This window comes from Orbicella franksi, chromosome 7 (assembly GCF_964199315.1).
Source record: "Orbicella franksi chromosome 7, jaOrbFran1.1, whole genome shotgun sequence".
Taxonomy (NCBI): Eukaryota; Metazoa; Cnidaria; class Anthozoa; order Scleractinia; family Merulinidae; genus Orbicella; species Orbicella franksi.
Window position 1 is genome coordinate 10,081,753 of NC_138151.1, and position 19,406 is coordinate 10,101,158.

The 19,406-nt window shown below is 39.4% G+C and overlaps 2 protein-coding genes across 3 annotated transcripts in view; one reads left to right on the top strand and one right to left on the bottom strand.

The window, feature by feature from the left end:
• The window catches only part of LOC145492233 (adenosine receptor A2b-like), a 2,615-nt gene extending 280 nt beyond the window's left edge, over positions 1 to 2,335 (top strand). Inside the window, exon 1 of the mRNA XM_081471590.1 lies at positions 1 to 2,335. This exon is cut by the window's left edge and continues 280 nt beyond it. Coding sequence (XP_081327716.1) covers positions 894 to 1,895 — 1,002 coding nt within the window. The 5' untranslated portion in view covers positions 1 to 893 and the 3' untranslated portion in view covers positions 1,896 to 2,335.
• Positions 2,336 to 14,638: 12,303 nt separating this feature from the next.
• On the bottom strand, positions 14,639 to 19,188 carry LOC145493282 (transcriptional regulator ERG-like). Of its 2 annotated transcripts, XM_081472709.1 has the most exons (7): positions 18,579 to 19,187; positions 18,351 to 18,422; positions 17,355 to 17,595; positions 16,362 to 16,562; positions 15,967 to 16,029; positions 15,610 to 15,732; positions 14,639 to 15,461 (listed from the first exon to the last, which is right to left on the bottom strand). In XM_081472709.1, the coding sequence occupies exons 2-7, from the start codon at positions 18,405 to 18,407 to the stop codon at positions 14,788 to 14,790; spliced, it is 1,359 nt and encodes a 452-aa protein (XP_081328835.1). In that variant the 5' UTR covers positions 18,408 to 18,422; positions 18,579 to 19,187; the 3' UTR covers positions 14,639 to 14,787. The 2 variants fall into 2 exon arrangements, with proteins under 2 accessions (XP_081328835.1, XP_081328836.1); XM_081472710.1 differs by having other exon boundaries at positions 18,351 to 19,188.
• Positions 19,189 to 19,406: the final 218 nt, after the last annotated feature.

The following is a 19,406-nucleotide window of genomic DNA, read 5'->3' on the forward strand; positions in this document are numbered from 1 at the left end:
TGCGTGGACGGAAAACACTTGACGCGCTTTCAGAGTGAAACTTCCGTTTTCAAATTCCTCCCGCGTAGCGCGGACGGAGCCTAAGTTTGATCGCCTTTTATTCAGCGAAAAACTTTGTGAACTTCAGAGCCTGCTGCACGCACGTACCAAAATTATTTTCCGCCTTAATAAACGTCGATCTTTACATGTACTGAACGCAATACGCATTTGAGTCCACTTAAATAATTTAGTTCGACCGTTGATTCAGAATTCGCACCTAATGGCGTCGTCTTACTCGACACAAAATCTTTGAGGTAAAATACGTTTTATGTTACATAACCTTAAGGTACGCTTTAGATTCGGCACGTGAGCCGACGTGAGGTTCGACGTCTGAATCGAAGTCGAACTCTTGCCGTTCTATTTGACTGCCGTAGTCGAACAGAACGTCACGGTCGATCGCAAAACAATTGTGTCGATTGTAACTGATTCAGAAGTCGAACTTTCCGTGTACCTAATAGCGAGGTCATGGCGAGATTCACCATTAGGTTCGGCACATGTACACGTTTGAATCGGCAGTAACACGACTGATTTCAATTTACCGGTAAATGAACCATGAACCAATCAGCTGCAGGAGCGACAATGCTTCAGCAGCCCACTAGAACTCCCAATGGGACGGGCAATCCTGGCACGTGTTAAAAACTTGTTTTTGAATGCGTGTTTTTAAACACGCATCCGAAACAAGTGCTATCCTTAAGATTTTAAAAACTTCACTGGACCGGTGTCTGGATGTGCCTGATTCCGAGTGTAAGAAACTGAAAGCTTAATTACCATCGCCGGCTTTACGAGTCATGCAGCACTGAAACTGAAACAGTTTCGAAAGAAGTTCTTTCAGGTTCACGTGCACAAGAGGTGAAATGTCGTCAATGGAGTCGAGTCGAAATTGTTCAAATTCTTCATTGTGTGGTTCCACCACTCCATCCATCGACGAGAAAGAGGGATGCTTTCTTTTAGACGTGAACTTTGATTCAGCGCAGTACCTCTACGTCGCACACATTTTGACCTCGATCATCAACATTGCCTCCTCCCCGATGGCCGTCGCTGGAAACTTCATCGTGATGTACAGTGTTTGGAAAAGCCCCTCGCTTCACACGCCGTCGAACGTCTTCATTTGCTGTCTCGCCTTCAGTGATTTAACGGTTGGTCTGTTGGCGCAACCTTTCTTTGTTATTCACAAGATCGGCGAGATTTCGCGACGCTTCGATATGTACTGCACCACCAGGATTTTGCTCGAGTCGCTGGGAAATGTAACTGCAGGCGCTTCGGTGATCACGATGTCTGGAATGGCCGTGGAAAGGTGTCTTGCCTTGTTTTTCCACTTGCGCTACAACGAAATCGTGACCGCCAGGCGCGTTCTTTTCGCGGTGGCGTGTTTCTGGATGGTTTTCATCGCCCTGGCTGCGTTTCGGATTTCTCTCATGCCCCCAGATATTTACAACAATATTCAGATCGCGATCATTTCGCTGAGTTTGTTTTCTACGTATCTCGCCTACATAAAGATTTTGCAATGTGTTCGGAAACACGAGCGGCGAATTGAGATAGCAGAGATTGAAGTTATCAGGTCATCTCTACAAATGGTGCAAAAGACGGGGCACACGAGGAACATGAAACGCTACAAGAAATCAACAGTCGCCATGATATTCGTGGTCGGGTTTTTTACAGCGTGTTATCTACCATTCTTGTGCGTTAAATTGGCGCAAAAGGTCTGGGGATACTCGACCCCAGTAAAAACGGCCTATCTGTATGCAACAACGATTGCCTTCCTCAACAGCTCGCTGAACCCTTTCGTTTACTGTTGGAGGATAAACTCTTTGCGACATGCAGTGAAGAAGGTTACAAAAGAAAAACTTTGCAACTAAGTGGCTATAGCCTCTGACACGTTTTACGAGATAAACACATCGTAACCTTGTTGCGGTTCAAAAGTTCGATTCATGTAAATTGCTCGATTTTTTTTTTTTTAAGCAGAAATGTTTGGTTCGAAACCAATGACAATTAAGTTTCGATAGTAACAGAAACATTTCTAATTAAGACCGAAAATGGGTTTCACTTTTTTTTGAGGGTTCCATTTTGCTTAACACATCATAACTTGAAGGCTCTTAAAGAATAAGATGATAATCGACTCTGAAACTTTAATTATCTTGTTATTCTAGTTTGAGCAGTTTTACACCGTTTCTGATTGCGGCCTTGTCTCTACAGGCGCCAAACAACTTTCAATGCTAATTTCTGTCTAAGTGTCTTCATAGAATTAAACAGGTTCATTGTAAACACTTGTTCTAATAAATTCGTAGTATTTTCATGTCCGTTAAATATCGTGCCTCTTGTTATGTTAATCAGCAAGTATTCAAATCTGTATTTCCTAGCATGGAGCGACCTGAAGTGTCAATACTCCTCGTAATTGAAACTTTGTCCACCCCAGGAAATTCACCACCACTTTTACTAATTGCCCTGGCACTTCGCCAATTCCCACTCATACCTCCAAGGTGAGAATAAGGCCGCGTCCACGGAGAAAACGGAGGTTTCACTCTGAAAACGCATCAAATGTTTTCCGTTCACACTACGCCGGAGAAAATTTTGGATTTGTGATTGAGCAAACCTCGGTCAAGAAAATATCGTGATTGTCGTAACCTCATCGCAACCTCGTGGGCGGTAAGATGAGAGACCCTGGGAACGAGGTTGACTTCATCGTTTTCGAAAAGTTTCGTTTTCAAAATGTTTCCGTCCACACGAAAATGCAAAGCCGGTTTGAAGAGCGGATTAGTGTGGACGGAAGGCCCAACCGTAGAAATAAAGCTGCGCTTTCAAATTCGACTGGCGTAGTGTGGACGAGGTAAAAGATGTATGTTCTGCTCAGGCCACACAATACAGTGACTCAGGTTAGTGTTCGACGCTAACAATGTCCATATTTTCTCATAATCATATCAAGGCAGATGAATAAATAGTAAACGCAAAACCGCGTGGGGCCAACCCCTACGTTGAACCAAAAGTATGACCAAGGACATTGAAATGTTGTTTGACAACTTAAAGTCTACTATACTATTGTGCGCTTGGACTTAACCAGGGACGACACTCTTCTTAGCTGCGCGGCAAGGTGGCAAATTCTTCCAAAGCTTTGTTTTGGTACACGAGAACCTATGGACACGGGAAAAAATAATTTTTAGCCTGCGTGTAGTCCTGTTTTGAAGAAAATCTTACTTTCCTACTCTTTTATGACTGTACACCGCTTAGTATGTCTTCGAAACATGCGGATTGATTGAAAATAAAGGCCCTCAACAAGTCCGGCATTTTTGCTTGAGTTTTCATTTCATTTTATTACTATTATTATTTTCTTTTGGTTACATGTTGTCTAGCATTAAGAGCACTGGTTTGGACTGGACTGAATATATGAAATTTGGACTGGATATTTGAAACGTAACGCGGTTTCGTAAAACGAGATTTTTGCAAAACATCGATTTGTTAAACGTGGAACAAAACAAAATTTAAAGAACAAAATCAGATGTCACAAAGATCTTAGGAAGAAGTAATACCATTTATTCTTATCTACCACCCAAAAATCCATGCCGCTAAAAAATAATTTCAACTAAGCAAAACTGAAGCAATGCTGAAGATCGTAACAATTCAAAACAGAAAGTAATGTTCCATCTACGTACATGGGCCCCCATTTTTTTTTTCCATTTAGTAATGCTTCCAATAGCGTAAACTCCCTACTCCTGACTTTTCCGTTTATAAACACAAAAGTCAGCCTCAGTTTTATTCTGAAGTTAAACAAAGATGACTGATGTTGTATTTCGTAATGTTTTTGCAAAATATAAAACATATGAGGAAACTTCGCTTTAATTTGGAATCTACGCATTCACCTTTCAATTTCTCGATGACAACACCACTAGAAAAAAACTAGACCTTATGCTTTCTCGCTCTTTTGGATATTTGAAACGTGACGTGGTTTCGTAAAACGAGATTTTTGCAAAACAACAAAATTTCAAGAACAAAAGCAAAACTGCTTTTTGGTAATTACTGTTGTTAACTTAAGTCCTTGTATGGTTTCATCAACAATTGTCAGTTCGGTGGAAGTAAGGTCATTGTCGTTTTTGGCACAAAAAGGTGTAACGCAAAGTTGCCGAAGAGCTTTTTGTCAATATAGGCCGTTACAGACAAGTCATCGCTTTTGCCAGCCGCTTTGATGACTATATATGGCTTTGCGTTTGCTGGGATTTTTGCAAGTTGTCCATTCCTCTTTGAATAAGTTAGATATTTCGAATCAAAATTGAAGTTGCCAAATTTTTTTGAGATCGTAAAACAACGGTGCAAAAGTCACAAAGATCTATAGAAGAAGCAATACCATTCATTCTTACCTACCTCCCAAAAATCCACGCTACTAAAAATAATTTGAACTAAGCAATATCGAGACTCTACTGGAGCAATGCTGAAGATCTCAACAATTTAAATCAGCAAGTAACCTGTCAACAAGGTACTCCCAATTCTTTTTTTTTTTCATTTAATAATGCTTCGTCCAATATTGTAAACTCCATACTCCATTATATATCTAAACACACAAACGTCAGCCTCTTTAAAATAGCTCAGTACAACAATAAAATTCACCTTTTTCAACTTAAGTGTATGCAGGTATTAACATGTAATTTGACGCACTTTGAGACCAGTGTTTGGGTTTTCTGCTCATGTAAAACTAAATTCAAATGAAATGATTTATTTTATCCTCACTCGGCTAGGTTTTCTTTCCCGAGCAGTTTAGTGGGGCTAAAGTATTTTAAAATTTTAACTTGAACGCACCATATGCAAAATGGCGGGAAACTGTGAACAAGGACGGCGTGGTTTTCTCAAACTTTCCCGCCAAATCGGCTGGTGCTGACTCGATGGGTTTTTCACCACGGGGGTGGTGAGGGAGGAAATTTTTGTGTCTTTTGTGTTTATGACACCAGCTAGTGTAAACTAGAAGCCTGGATGATCTATACTGGATGAAAATTTGTTCTAGAAAACCGTACCTATGAAATATTATCGAAATTTTTAAGATCACTTCCTCTTGTTTTGCATAATAGTAAGAAACAACAACAGCTCCTTTTACATCTTGTTTCCTAATTTTAGAGCTCGTTTGACGATTCGTTTTAGATTCCTTGGCAGGAGTAAAATTATGCGGTTCAAAACAAAACGTCGAATGACATTGTCCTTCAACGGTTAAACTTGCTAGCGCAAATTCTCCTATATCCAGCTCTCCTTCAGTCGAACGTGGTCCCACTTGATTTGAAACTTCAAAAACGTTGACCGATGAAGCCGACATTAAAAGCACTCAAATATTGGTAAAATCTTTGTTGGTCGATTCGTGGGAGTGGCGGCGGCGTTCCAACATATCTTAAGTTGTACCTGCTTGCAAAAATATCGAAAATGAGCAATATCACATGAAAGTACTGCAGCTAATGAATTCCTGCCATGACGGTCTCACAATATAGAGTCAGACCTTAAACCGCTCAGTAAAACATTGTCAACAAATCACAGGTTGGCAGATTCTAGCTGCTCAAGACCTTTTATGTGAATTCCACACTCTCGTGTTTCAACCATGAACTTTAACAGTTGTAACCAAGCTTTGTTTCCGTTATATGTGTCGTTGTGAGTCAAACGGCAGAAAAATAGCAATAACAATACCGCAGGCTCATTTACGATGTTGCAAAGTGGTCTTCAGTAAAATCTCGCGCTAATATTTTCTGTTATTAAAACAGTACGGTGTTAACTCTTGCTAAATAATGTATAGTGTTTATGTCAAACAGCTTAATTAAGCTGCTGGCTTAGGGAACAACAAATTAGTCTTTTTCTAGCGATATCACGCCAGAGGTCCGAGTATCGAAGCAAATATAATTACTCATTTTTCTTTTTATTGAACGACTGAGAAAATAACTCAATTGTGATTGGCTGAGAGCTGGCCAATTTATCGTCAATTTTTAGGCAGGGCGCGTTCGTCATTTTCTTAGTCATATAATAACAGTAATAGTGTAAACGTTCAAGCAATTGGGGATTGCACTACTTCTAAACGCTCGAGCAGTCTCGAGAGAATTTTCAAATATCACTGGCAGTTTAAATCCTTAATTACACTCGCATTCATACAGTTACCTATACTAACAACCTGGTGCTAATTTGACCAGTAGCATTTGAAGACAGTGACCAACTACCTCATGTTATTAATAACTTTCTGTATTATCCAACTCTCTCTCTCTGTGGTTTTCCGCAAATTAAATTCTGAGAACACGTCAGCTATAGTTTCTGACCAAAACGGTAACTAAACAATAAACAGTTTTGAATTGTGAGTCATTATGTGTTTCAATCCTTCTGAAATCATGGGACTATAGCTTAAAAGGTTTCTCCAGTTTAATGTGGCGGAAATAACCTTGCTTAGCTTCAAAATTTTCCGGCCTTTTGGCTTTCATTCATTGAAGCAGTCTTTAAATAAAATCGGTTATAATTCTCGAGGGAAATTGCCCTTACAGAATCCGGCGTAAACGACACGGTGTCTCTAATATGGAGGAAAAGGCCGCGTGCTCGCCGTTTCCAAGCTGCCATTTCGGCTGCAACACAGACCTCGTCCACACTCCGTCCGAGTACTTTTAAATTGGCGTTTACACGTTGAAAACGCAGCAAATGCTTGAATTCCATCCGTTCTAAGCCCGAGAAATTTAAAAACGCAACAATCACCCAGTCATTTTGGATTTGTGTTTGAGGAAAACACGAGCATGGAAATCACGTGATTATCGTGACGCCATCATTTTCGAAAAGCTCCGTTTTAGAAATCTTTTCCGTCCACACTAAAACGCAAAACCGGAACCGAAATTCCTCCGGTTTGAAGAGCGTTTTCGAAAAGCTTCATTTTCATGACGGATTGGTGTGGACGATAGACATAGCCGAAATAAAGCTGCGTTTTCAAACTGTGATTTCTCCGGCGTAGTGAGAAAGGAGTCACAGATGCCATCTTAGCTGCCGATTCCAGACCGACGCCTCTCACTACCAACCCCTCTGCCGCGTCTCCTCCACGCTTGTTTAACTTGGTACGTGATAGAATTTCATCGTGTTTTCGATACGTGAAATGATTTCCTTGAAGGATATTCTTCTGGACACTTGACGGTTTATATATTGGTTGGTGAATGCGATATAAACTAGCACTTTCTTTGTATTTGTTTTTCGTGCCATTTTAAAAACAACGGTGCGCTGAAACTCGGCTTTTCTTGATATACGCCCGTGTAAAAACAACGTTTGAAGAAACCGTTTTTCTAACCTTATTCTGAATTTGGTGGCGAGCGAAGCAAACATTATTAAATTCAACGATTGGGGCGTTTTTTCGTGCACGAATTACTTGGCCTAAATATCATTTTGAAAGAGGCCGCTGATCGCTATCGGGCGCATATCGCCAGAAGATACCTAGTGCCTATATAATTACGACGACTGCACGATTTGAAAACGTTCCACAGAAACCGGCAATAATTTGATTTTTGAACTGATAAACAACTGGTTAACAATCAGTACAACGTGTTTTCGTTATAAAATTCTTGGACGAGAAAAGCACCGTTACTCACCGCCATACCACACCCAGCCGAATACGTGAAAAACACGTTCCGTTAGTCTAATACACTCAACCAAATCTGCAACTTCATAGTTTAATTTCCGGCATATAATTAACTCGGTTTTATTTGATATACGCCCGTGTAAAAATATTGTTTGAAGTAACTGTATTTCAAACCTTATTAAATTTGGTGGCGAGCGAAGCAAACATTATTATGTTCAAACATTGCGGCGTTTTTTTGGCGCACGAATTACTTGGCCTAAATATTATTTTGAAAGAAGCCACTGTTTTCTATCGGGAGCATATCGCTAGAACATATCTAGTGCCTTAACATGCGATGATTGCACTGAATTAAAAACGTTCCATAGAAATAGGCAATAACTTGATTATTTGACCTGATTAACAACTGGATCAGTACAACATTTTTACGCAATCCTTGGACAAGAAAAGCACCGTTAATCACTTCACCGCGATGCCACGCCCAGCGGAATACGTGAAAAAACACGAACTGTTAGATCTAATACAATCAACCAATCTGCTGAACTTCATAGTTTAATTTCCGGCATATAATTTCAAACACATTTCTTCTTAGTTGCAAATTGACCCCCTTTGAAAAAAAATTCACGAATGTTAACATACAACTACGTAACTCCCGACTTTCATTCATTCGCTAATATATCACCGCTCCCCACTGCTTCGATGCTTGTCCATCGTAAGTTAACATTCTTTCACGCCTGTTCCGCAGCAAATCAAAGGTAACAATTTATAATCCAAAGTGAAGAATAGCACCATGAACACCGAGGAATAATGATTGTGTCTTAACACCTGAGAACACAACCCAAGGAGACCCCTAAACTTTAAGTGAAGGTGTGGTATCTCTTTGAGCTTAAAATTCGGCCATGTACCACTCAGGGTATTTGTATCTCTTAAATGGCCACCACTAACCTGACCTTGATTTATTGCAGAGCGCGCAGTTTCTGTTAGTCACTGGGTGTCAGCATGTCTGTCTGGGGATTTTCAAGATGCTACAGAAGCAAGGCAAAACAGCATGGCAGAAAAAGAAACGGAAAAGGAGCCCATAAAAATTAAATGTTAGAAATTAAACTATTTTAAAGAACCTTAACACAGATTTCTGCATTGCAGACCTATATTTCTAATAACTGGTCACTTTTAGTTGGACAGCGTAACTTGAAAATGCCTCGTTTTAAAATCACTTTTTGTTTTGTTGATTAGTAATGCAGTTAAAATGCCGCAAACTAACAGCTCCAGAAGGAGGACCGTCGCGTAAGCGAGCACATATCGGTAGTCCTGGTCTCAGCTCCAACACAGTCATCACAATTTTAATCACCCATAATACAAGCGGACACCTCTCCTATGTGGAGATAATTTTAGAAACTGTAAAGAACTTTCGTTTTCACAACGAGCAAGGTCAAGTTATTTTAACACAATATGACTGGGAACTAAAAAGAAAACAGAGAAACAAACAGACAAAAGCAAAAACAAAGTACAACAACAAGACATGAATCTTTGTCTTGTCTCCTTACAGCTTCCTTATACTTTCTGTACTACGTGTTGCAGGAATTTCATGACTCATCAAAATTATCATCCTTGTTAACACAACGACTTCAGACCCATGTCTCTCGCTACTAACCCCTCTACGGCGTCTTCTCCACACCTGCTGGTACGTGATAGAATTTCATCGTGTTTTTAATACGTGAAATGATTTCCTTGAAGAAAATTCTTGTGGACACTTGACGGTTTATATATTGGTTGGTGAACGCGATACAAACTAGCACTTTTTTAAATTTGTTTTTCATGTCATTTTAAATACAAGGGTGCGCTGAAACTCGGCTATACTTGCCCGTGTAAAAATAATGTTTGAAGAAACAGTGTTTCTAGCCTTATTTAATTTGGTGTCGAGCGAAGCAAACATTATTAAATTCAAACAGCGGCGTTTTGTTGGTGCAGAAATTACTTAGCCTAAATATTATTTTGAAAGAAGCCGCTGATCGCTATCGGGCGCATATCGCTGGAACATATCTACTAGTGCCTACATAGATGCAATGATTGCACTGATTTGAAAACGTTCCATAGACATCGGCAGTAACTTGATTTTTTGAGCTGATCAACAACTGGATCAGTACAACGTTTTTATAAAATCCTTGGATGAGAAAAGTACCGTTAATCACTTCACTGCGATACCACACCCAACAGAATACATGAAAAACACTTCGCTTTTGATCTGACACACTCAACCACTCTGCTGAACTTCATAGTTTAATTTCCGACATATAATTCAGAAGAAAATTTTCCTCTTAGTTGTTGATTGACCTTCCTTGAAAAATCTTCATGAACGCTAACCCTTAATCTTTTTTTGTTGTTGATTAGTAATGCAGTTAAAATGCCGCAAACTAACAGCTCAAGTAGGAAGACAGTCGCGTAAGCGGGCACATATCGGTAGTCCTGATCTCAGCTCCAACACAGTCATCACAATTTTAATCACCCACAATACAAGCGGACACCTCTCCTAAGTGGAGATAATTTTTAAAAATGCATAGAACTTTCGTTCTCACAACCAGCAAGGTTAAGTTATTTTAACAAAATATGACTGGGAATTGAAAAAAAAAAACATAACAAATAACGAAACAAACAAACAGAACCAAAAACAAAGTACAACAACAAGAATCTTTGACTTGTCTCCTTACAGCTTCCTTATACTTCCTGTAATGCGTGTTGTGAGAATTTCTTCATTCATCAAAGTGATTAGCTTTGTTTACGCATCGATTTCAGACCCATGACTCTCGCTACCAATCTCTCTACCGCGTCTCCTCCACGTTTGTTTAACTTGGTACGTGATAGAATTTCATCGTGTTTTCAATACGTGAAATGATTTCCTTGAAGAATATTCTTGTGGACTTGACGGTTTATGTATTGGTTGGTGAACGCGATACAAACTAGCACTTTCTTTGAATTTGTTTTTCGTGCCATTTTAAAAACAACGGTACGCTGAAACTCGACTTGATATACGCCTGTGAAAAATGATGTTTACAGAAACTATATCTTAATTTTAACCTAGCTTAATTTGTTGTCGAACGAAGCAAACACTATTAAATTCAAACATTGCGGCATTTTTAGTGCACGAATTACTTCGCCGTCTAAATGTTATTTTGAAAGCGGCCGCTGATCGCTATTGGGCGCATATCGCTAGAACATATTGAGTGCCTGTATACATGCGATGATTGCACTGATTTAAAAACGTTCCACAGAAATCGGCAGTAACTTGATTCTTTGACCTGATTAACAACTGGTTCAGCACAAGGGTTTTTTTTTCAGAAAATCCTTGGACGAGAAAAGCACCGTTAATCACCTCACCGCGATACCACACATAGCAGTGAAAAACACGTTCCGTTAGGTCTAATACACTCAACCAATCTGCAACTTCATAGTTTAATTTCCGGCATATAATTAACTCAGGTTAATTTGATATACGCCCGTGTAAAAATAATGTTTGAAGAAACTGTATTTCTAACATTATTTAATTTGGTGGCGAGCGAAGCAAACATTATTATATTCAAACATTGCGGCGTTTTTTGGTGCACGAATTACTTGGCCTAAATATTATTTTGAAAGAGGCCACTGATTTCTATCGGGAGCATATCGCTAGAAAATATGTAGTGCTTAAAGATGCGATGATTGCACTGATTTAAAAACGTTTCATAGAAATAGGCAATAATTTGATTATTTGACCTGATTAACAACTGGATCAGTCCAACGCTTTTTTCTTCAGAAAATCCTTGGACGAGAAAAGCACCGTTAATCACTTCACCGCGATGCCACGCCCAGCGGAATACGTGAAAAACACGTACCGTTAGATCTAATACAATCAACCAATCTGCTGAACTTCATAGTTTAATTTCCGGCATATAATTTCAAACACATTTCTTCTTAGTTGCAAATTGACCCCCTTTGAAAAAAAATTCACGAACGTTAACCTACAACTACATAACTTCCGACTTTCATTCATTCGCTAATATATCACCGCTCCCCACTGCTTCGATGCTTGTCTATCGTAAGTTAACATTCTTTCACGCCTGTTCCGCAGCAAATCATAGGTAACAATTTATAATCCAAAATGATGAATAACACCATGAATACCGAGGAATAATAATTGTGTCTTAACGCCTGAGAACACAACCCAAGGAGACCCCTAAACTTTAAGTGAAGGTGTGGTATCTCTTTGAGCTTAAAATTCGGCCATGTACCACTCAGGGTATTTGTATCTCTTAAATGGCCACCACTAACCTGACCTTGATTTATTGTAGAGCGCGCAGTTGCTGTCAGTCATTGGGTGACAGCATGTCTGTCTGGGGATTTTCAAGATGCTACAGAAGCAAGGCAAAACAGCATGACAGAAAAAGAAACGAAAAAGGAGCCCATAAAAATACACGCTAACTTGTTATAAATCAAACGATTTTAAAGAACCTTAACACAGATTTCTGCATTGCGGACCTATATTTCTAATAACCAGCCCCTACCGGCCACTTTAAGTTGGATCGCGTAACTTGAAAATGCCTCGTTTTAAAATCACTTAACTTTTTGTTTTGTTGATTAGTAATGCAGTTAAAATTGCCGCAAACTAACAGCTCAACTAGGAGGTCAGTCGCGCAACTGGGCACGTATCAGTAGTCCTAACTCTAGTCTGGTCAGCCGAAACGTTGTTGTGTCAGCCTTGCAGTAGTCTATGACTTCTCATCGTTTTACTTTTCAAGTTTGCCTAGTTAGATCTCCTGTGAGTCGCAACGTTCAATTAAGGATCTTTGCTCACGGCTTTGCAGCTTATTTCGTTTCAGTTATATAGTCATCACAATTTTAATCACCCACAATACAAGCGGACATGGACTTACTCCTCTTCTATTTGAAGATATTTTTAGAAACTGTATAGAACTCTCGTTCTCACAACGTGCAAGGTTATTATAACAGAATGTGACTGTAAAGAAAAAAGTAAAGAAAGAAACAACCAGACAAAAGAGAAATTAAAGTACAAAAACAACGAAATCGACAACCAAAACAATAAGCTAACCATTAGAGCTTTTTAACTGATTGTTCTCGTGGTTTACATGCAAAACCCTTAACTTCTTAGAATCTTTATCCTGAACATCTACCTTCGAGTTTCAGCCTAAAATGTCCCCTTACGGCTTACCTATACTTCCTGTATTACGTGTTGTGAGAATTTCAAAACTCATCAAAATGATTTGCTTTGTCTACACATCGATTTCATACCCATGTCTCTCTCTATCAACCCCTCTATCAACGTCTCAACCAGGCCTGCTGGTACGTGATAGAATTTCATCGTGTTTTCGATACGTGAAATGATTTCCTTGAAGAATATTCTTGTGGACTTGACGGTTTAAATATTGGTTGGTGAACGCGATACAAACTAGCACTTTCTTTGAATTTGTTTTCGTGCCAAATTAAAAACAACAGTCCGCTGAAACTCGGCTTTACTTGATATACGCCCGTGTAAAAATAATGTTGAAGCAACTGTATCTTAATTTTAACCTTAATTTGGTGGCGAACGAAGCAAACATTGTTATATTCAAACAATGCGGCGTTTTTTCGAGCACGAATTACTTGGCTTAAATATTATTTTGAAAGAGGCCGCTGATCGCTATCGGGCGCATATCGCTTGAACATATCTAGTGATTACATAGATGCAATGATTGCACTGATTTGAAAAAGTTTCATAGACATCGGCAGTAGCTTGATCCTTTGACTTGATCAACAACTGAATCAGTAAAACGATTTTGTACAACCCTTAGACGAGAAAAGCACCGTTAATCACTTCACTGCGATACCACACCCAGCAGAATACGAGAAAATACACGAACCGTTAGATCTGATACACTCAACCAATCTCCTGAACTTCATAGTTTAATTTCCGGCATATAATTTCTTCTTAGTTGTTAAAATATTCATGAACGTTAACCCAGAACTACATAACTCTCGACTTCCAAGAATCTTTGTCTTGTCTCCTTACAGCTTCCTTATACTTTCTGTACTAGGTGTTCTGAGAATTTCATCGCTCATCAAAATTATTTGCCTATGGAGATTTAAGATGCTGATCTGAATTCATCACAACAGATTTTGACTAGCCATTACTCCAAAATACTTTTTGGGAGGATGTATGGATAAAAATCCTTCTGAAATGAGAAATTCAATTGGGAATGGAGTTTAAACTAAGAGGCGAACAGTTACCAATAAACAAGGGACTAGATCATCGCAGTGATTAAAATTGTCTTTGATGTAACTGTTCAGTAGATTTTGACGTCTAATTTGAACGTATTTTTCCGGGTTTCTTTCCATTTTAAGACTATTCTGTATGTTAGAGTCACACCAAACCGCCTAAACTATCTCGACCTAGCCCTTCGAAAAGGCCTCGAGATACAGGTTCTCCCAGCCAGTTGTAAGATATTAAGGGGTGAAACAGAATCAACACAAGAATTAATGTTGAAACATATATTTCTTTTATTTACATCCAATGATGTCGGTTTTTCTCACCAAATTATGCGACATTAAAAAGTCGCGTACAAAATTGTAAAAAATATTATAAATTATCTATTTCGTTTTCTTTCACAATTGATAAAGATCTCCGCATAAGCAAATATACAATATTATTTATAAGACGTTTCTTGTGTCATAAATATTTTATGCAGTTTGCATCTCTGAAAATATACAGTCGCTGCCTTCAACATCAACGAAAATGTAATGTACTAACTAGAAAAGTACCTAAAAGACCTCTAATTCGTTATTTACAGTAACTGTACAGAGAAACCGTCTGGTAACGTTTTAAAAGGTGTTTTTGGAAAGCAGTCTTTGTAACAAAACCATGTTTCAACTCTTAAATCGGCAACAACAACAGAAAAGCTTCTCCAAAAAAATTGTCTATAAAGATTTTTCACGTTTGTGTTAAAAATAGAGAGCGAATCCCTAAAGGTTGTTTAGAAAATATTCGCGTTCAGAAACGAATTACAAGCTTCTGTATTTTCCTTTTTCTTTTTCTAAATAAATAGAACTTTGGTTAAAAATAATTCCTCTTAGGAGCGCCTTATGTTTCTGCTAATTCAACAGCAGAGGAAGTCAATTTATTTATAAAGTTCTTTTTTTATGTTGTTTTTCGCGTATATTTTGTACAATGTCTATGCGTAGTACGTCATTCCTGCTCCCAGGGGGTGTCCATACATCTGTCTTGACTGGGGGTAGGCTGGTGGGGCTCGCGCCCAATAGGACATTGGGTAACAGCTGTTGGCGGCTGGATGTGGAAACAGGGAGGAAGCAGCGGGAAAACCGGCATAGAAATCAGAGCCTGGGAACTTGTAAGCGGCTTGAGCATGCGCCTGAGCGTCGGACGTGATTGGTTGATTAAGCTGGGCGAGTCCTTGGAAGTCAAATTTATAGGCGTATCTCTTGCCGTGGATTTTGGTCATGATGTTCTTGTCGTAATAGTATCGCAGAGCTCGGCTAAGCTTGTCGTAGTTCATGTTGGGCTTGTTCTTGCGCTCGCCCCACTTTCGGGCGACTTCGTCGGGATCCACGAGTTTGAATTCGCCGTTGGCGCCTTCCCAAGCGATGCAAGTCGAGTTCTTGGGGTCAGATAAGAGCTCGAGGAGGAACTGCCACAGTTGGATCTGTCCGCTGCCTGTGCTTGAGGGCTCAGGGCGGTTGGCAATGTTGCCACTGGAGAAAGAGCTCGGGAGAGCCTGGGACTCGGGAACAGACATTGGTCTCGATGGGACAACACTGTCTTTCATGTGCGACAGTCTTGCAGTTGAAGATGGAGCCGTCCATGAAGCTTGGCTTCTCTCTAAGGATTCTAGAAACAAATAGAAAAAACAAACATTTAGAAAAATACAGAGAAAAACAACTAAATCAGGATCAACAATAAGAAAAGTAATCATGTGAAAACCCTTTCTTCGTGTGTGTGTTTTGTTTGAGAGAAAATACATTAAATCTCAATTCACCATTTGAATTGAATCGCCCCTGAAGACCATGTTCTGAGCTCCTGGGAACCACTGATGGATTACTTGTGATAACAGGGTGTTGTCTTGAATCAAACAGAGGCGGCGAGGGAGTGTGATAAGTCGCTAAAAAGGAAAATAACAAAAAATATTTGTAAGTTTACTGTTTCAATACAATACATGTAACTCAATCAAATCAGCTCAAGCTGTATCAATTCAGATTTGCACAAACAAGATCTTCGCGGGGGGACAAGAGCTTTGCTATCTAGGGGTATTGCTTTACAGCTGAGTTTGAAAGGATAAGAGATCAAGACAGATAACGAGAAAAAGAAAAAAAAAAGGAGAAATTTCTTCAACTACCTTGGGTTGAGGCGGGAGCGAGTGCGCTGTCGATGTCATCAGACGTGAGATTTGGGAGGGGAGCTGAAAGAAACAGAACAAATGGGTGAGTAAACAAAGTTGCGTCAAAACAACAAGTTTTAACGCACACAAGAAAGGTATCAATAACTTCAAGTTTTGAAGACGTTGCGTGCTCGCTTCTCACTTTAAAATTTCAAGTATCTACTTACACCTCCACCCCACTGAAAATTAGATTTGTCCTAATCCAATTTATTTTCCTACCACCCCATCATTACGCAGCAAAAAACTTCTACTCTTTGAAGAGCATACGAAATTTTCCTCAAGAACACCGGGTTTTCCTTTCATTTTCACTCCATTTTCTTCGCTATTGACAATTGGTTAAGAACACAACTTACTTTTTCGTAGAACACACAAATGGGCCATGAGGATGTCTCCATTGTAAGCTGGGGCGAGTTTCATAAAGCCTTCTCTGGTCAGCTTGCAAAGTTGTTTTCCGTCCATGTCAAATCGGTCGGCGTCGATATCTTTGAGGCTAAATTCCTTGATTGCCCATTGAATCCACTGGCGAACATGTTCCTTGGTCCAGCACAAAGGATCTGATTAATATCGCAAAATGAAACAGAAATTTAGTCGAGTAACACAGAGATCTTACTTAAAATAATGACTTGCTTGAGTGGCTTTGTAACTTTAAATTGTAGGGGAATGTTTTTTTATGAGGGTTTATGCCCTAAATCTGGGCAATAATTCTGAATTTCAAAATTTTTTAAGTCGGTAATATAAGAGGGCACTATCAAGTGTGTTTGGCAAGTTTTGACTTTTTTAACGAACAAGAAATCAAAAACAAGCTTTATTTGAAACTCGAAAGGAAATAATAGCGTGTTTCAAAAATATAACTTCAATCCCTGTGTTCTCTTTGGGTTAGAAAAAGATACCCTCGCCCAGCGGGAAGTTCTTTTTTATTATCAAAATTAGGCAATCTATATTTGCATCTTCCGGTGAAGTCGATCTTGAACATTATCTCTACATAGTTGAAATTCAAGTTTGGCGAAGGCTACTTTCTCGACTAACTTTGATTTCGTGTTCGAATCCTTTATTGCGTAACTTCTAATCGTCTGCGGTTAACGAGTAAACGCTCTCATTTTCACGTCCCGAGGTCAAACTCAAATAGCTGGGGTGCGGTTTGAAGCAAGACCGCCCTAAATCCCCCTCTTATAAAGACTTACAAAGCCTTGAATACTTCTACGAAACCCAATCAGCGAGTAACACAGAGTAACACGAGCCGATGAGTGTTTCAGCTGATCTTAGAGTGACACTCGATCTCTTGGGTGTGTCGTGAAGTGTCGAGAGCTCTTAGACAAAATTTGACAATTTGAATTTGTTAAACTTACCAGCTGGAACGATGACTCGTTTCTCGTGCGAAAGATTTTGTGGGACAGGGGAGGGCGAGTTTCTCTCGACGAAATCATTGCTCGGGACGTAGGGTCTCTTCGCGAGTGGTTCCTCGAGTTCGGCTTCAAGAGGCCGCTTCTTGCTGAAGTAATTCCCATCGCTTTTGTGCGTTGGTTTCAGCGGCTTGTAGGGATCGTTGAATGAAGAATCGAAAAGCGATTGGTCATCTGGAAGCAGCTCCTAGAAAGAAAAGCGTAAAGGATTTTTATTAGAACCTTCACAGAAAAACCGCGCGGTCTTTCAAATACAAATTAGCGTTGAGCAGAAGTTTCTGCTAATAGAGCGGCCAAAACAACAGCAGAATCTGTTTTGACTAGATGTGTTACCCAATTATGCACATGGTAATAACGTGAAATCTTTTTCTTGTCTCTGTTTTGTGGACAAATGGATTGAAAGCGGCTCATAACAAAACCATTCTAACACTACCTTCATCAAAATGCTAAAGGAACAATTAACTCTTTTCAACCGCAACAAAAAAAATCCCGAGTCATCACAAGTTTTCAAAACGCACGTATTCCTCCATCGAAATTTATTTCGCAAAAATGAACTGTACTCAACATTTAAAAAGTCAAGAAGTTCTAAAAGTAACCGTATAAAAATATCTTGAAAAATAAGAAATTTTAGCCGAGTCTCTGTGTGTCTACGTTTAGAAAATAAGACATTAACACTTTTAGGACAAACAATTAAGCGGCCCAAGCATTCCTTCACACGAAGCGGCAACTTACGGAGTCAACATTTCATGTTTTTAAGCGATATTGGAAAACCCCAACTACTAATATCAAACCAAATAAAACATGAAAAAATCAGAAATCACAAACTTTCTAAACGGCGAACAGTTTCTCACTTTGTGTTTGATTCGAGTGAAAGCACCGTCGATTTAAATCACTGTCGAAACTCGTGAAGATAATTGAACGAGTTAAGTAAAGTTAGCTTACTTGAGCATAGACCGATGGGTCGGGGACAACGTTGTGTTCAGCGCTCAATCCGTACATGTTTCTATGATATTTCTAAAGAATAACAAGACAAATAACAAATGTTAAAAGGCAGAGAAGTTAAAAAAGCACATCCAAATCACACCAAGGAATTATGAGAATACTTCTTTCACTACAGCGGGCTTCTTGTGAAATCAAGTGAAATTAGTCAGTTATAATGAAGGTACTAACCTGAAGTAACTTGGCGGTAGTTTGAAAATGTAGTTTAAGGTCTTTGACTGGTTGTAAGTTCGTCGATCGGTTAAAATCGCGAGTATCGGAATGTATTAAATAAATTCGTGAAGTTTTCTGGATTGATGATCTTGAAAATAATTTTCGCAACAACCCGAAGTGATCCTGTGTAGATAAGTCTGCTGTAGTGTTCCGGTAACTGCGGAGATTTGATATCCGTTCGAAAAAATACAATCTGTATCCTCTTCTGTAGCTTCTCGCGCTACTCAGGGTTTTAATTCAACTGGCGTTCCAGCACTGAGCCACTCGGCTTTATACATCAAGTGTCAAAATTCGTTTTAGAGGAGGTGGGCCGGTTTATGACAGTTCGGCGATAGGAGGCAAATGTTTGTGACAAGACGAACCAATGAGCGTGCGCCCACTTGAAAAACAATAATTCCCTGGAGTGTTCTTCGACACCCACGCACGACACGCCTTGATGACGTAAGCAAAAGGTCGTAACCCCTTGTCTGACTATAATCAAATGAACAATATCCAGATTGTTACTGCCATCCAATCACGTCCGCAATTCGCGATAAAGCCCTGACTGTGCTCAGAAAAGATAAACACTGCTATCATGTGATCCATATGACATTTTACCAAGGTAAACGTTTTAACAACAGAAAATCAATATTTCCCAGAAAGGGCAGCGTTTTTACGCGTCGTACGTGATAACGACGTACTGCGAGAAGTTTAACGAAATTTCTCGCCTTAATTTTAACTCTAGAAATAGAGAACAGTGAAAGATTAGAACAGGACAAATTAAATTTTGCTATTTGATCTCTACGT

Bases quoted from the DNA above. Each gene is read 5' to 3' on its own strand.
- LOC145493282 (XM_081472710.1), bottom strand. From the start codon at position 18,407: ATGTACGGATTGAGCGCTGAACACAACGTTGTCCCCGACCCATCGGTC. The intron at 17,596-18,350 runs GTAAGCTAACTT...TTTTCTTTCTAG, and splicing joins ACCCATCGGTCTATGCTCAA to GAGCTGCTTCCAGATGACCA. The intron at 16,030-16,361 runs GTAAGTTGTGTT...TGTTTCTTTCAG, and splicing joins TTTGTGTGTTCTACGAAAAA to CTCCCCTCCCAAATCTCACG.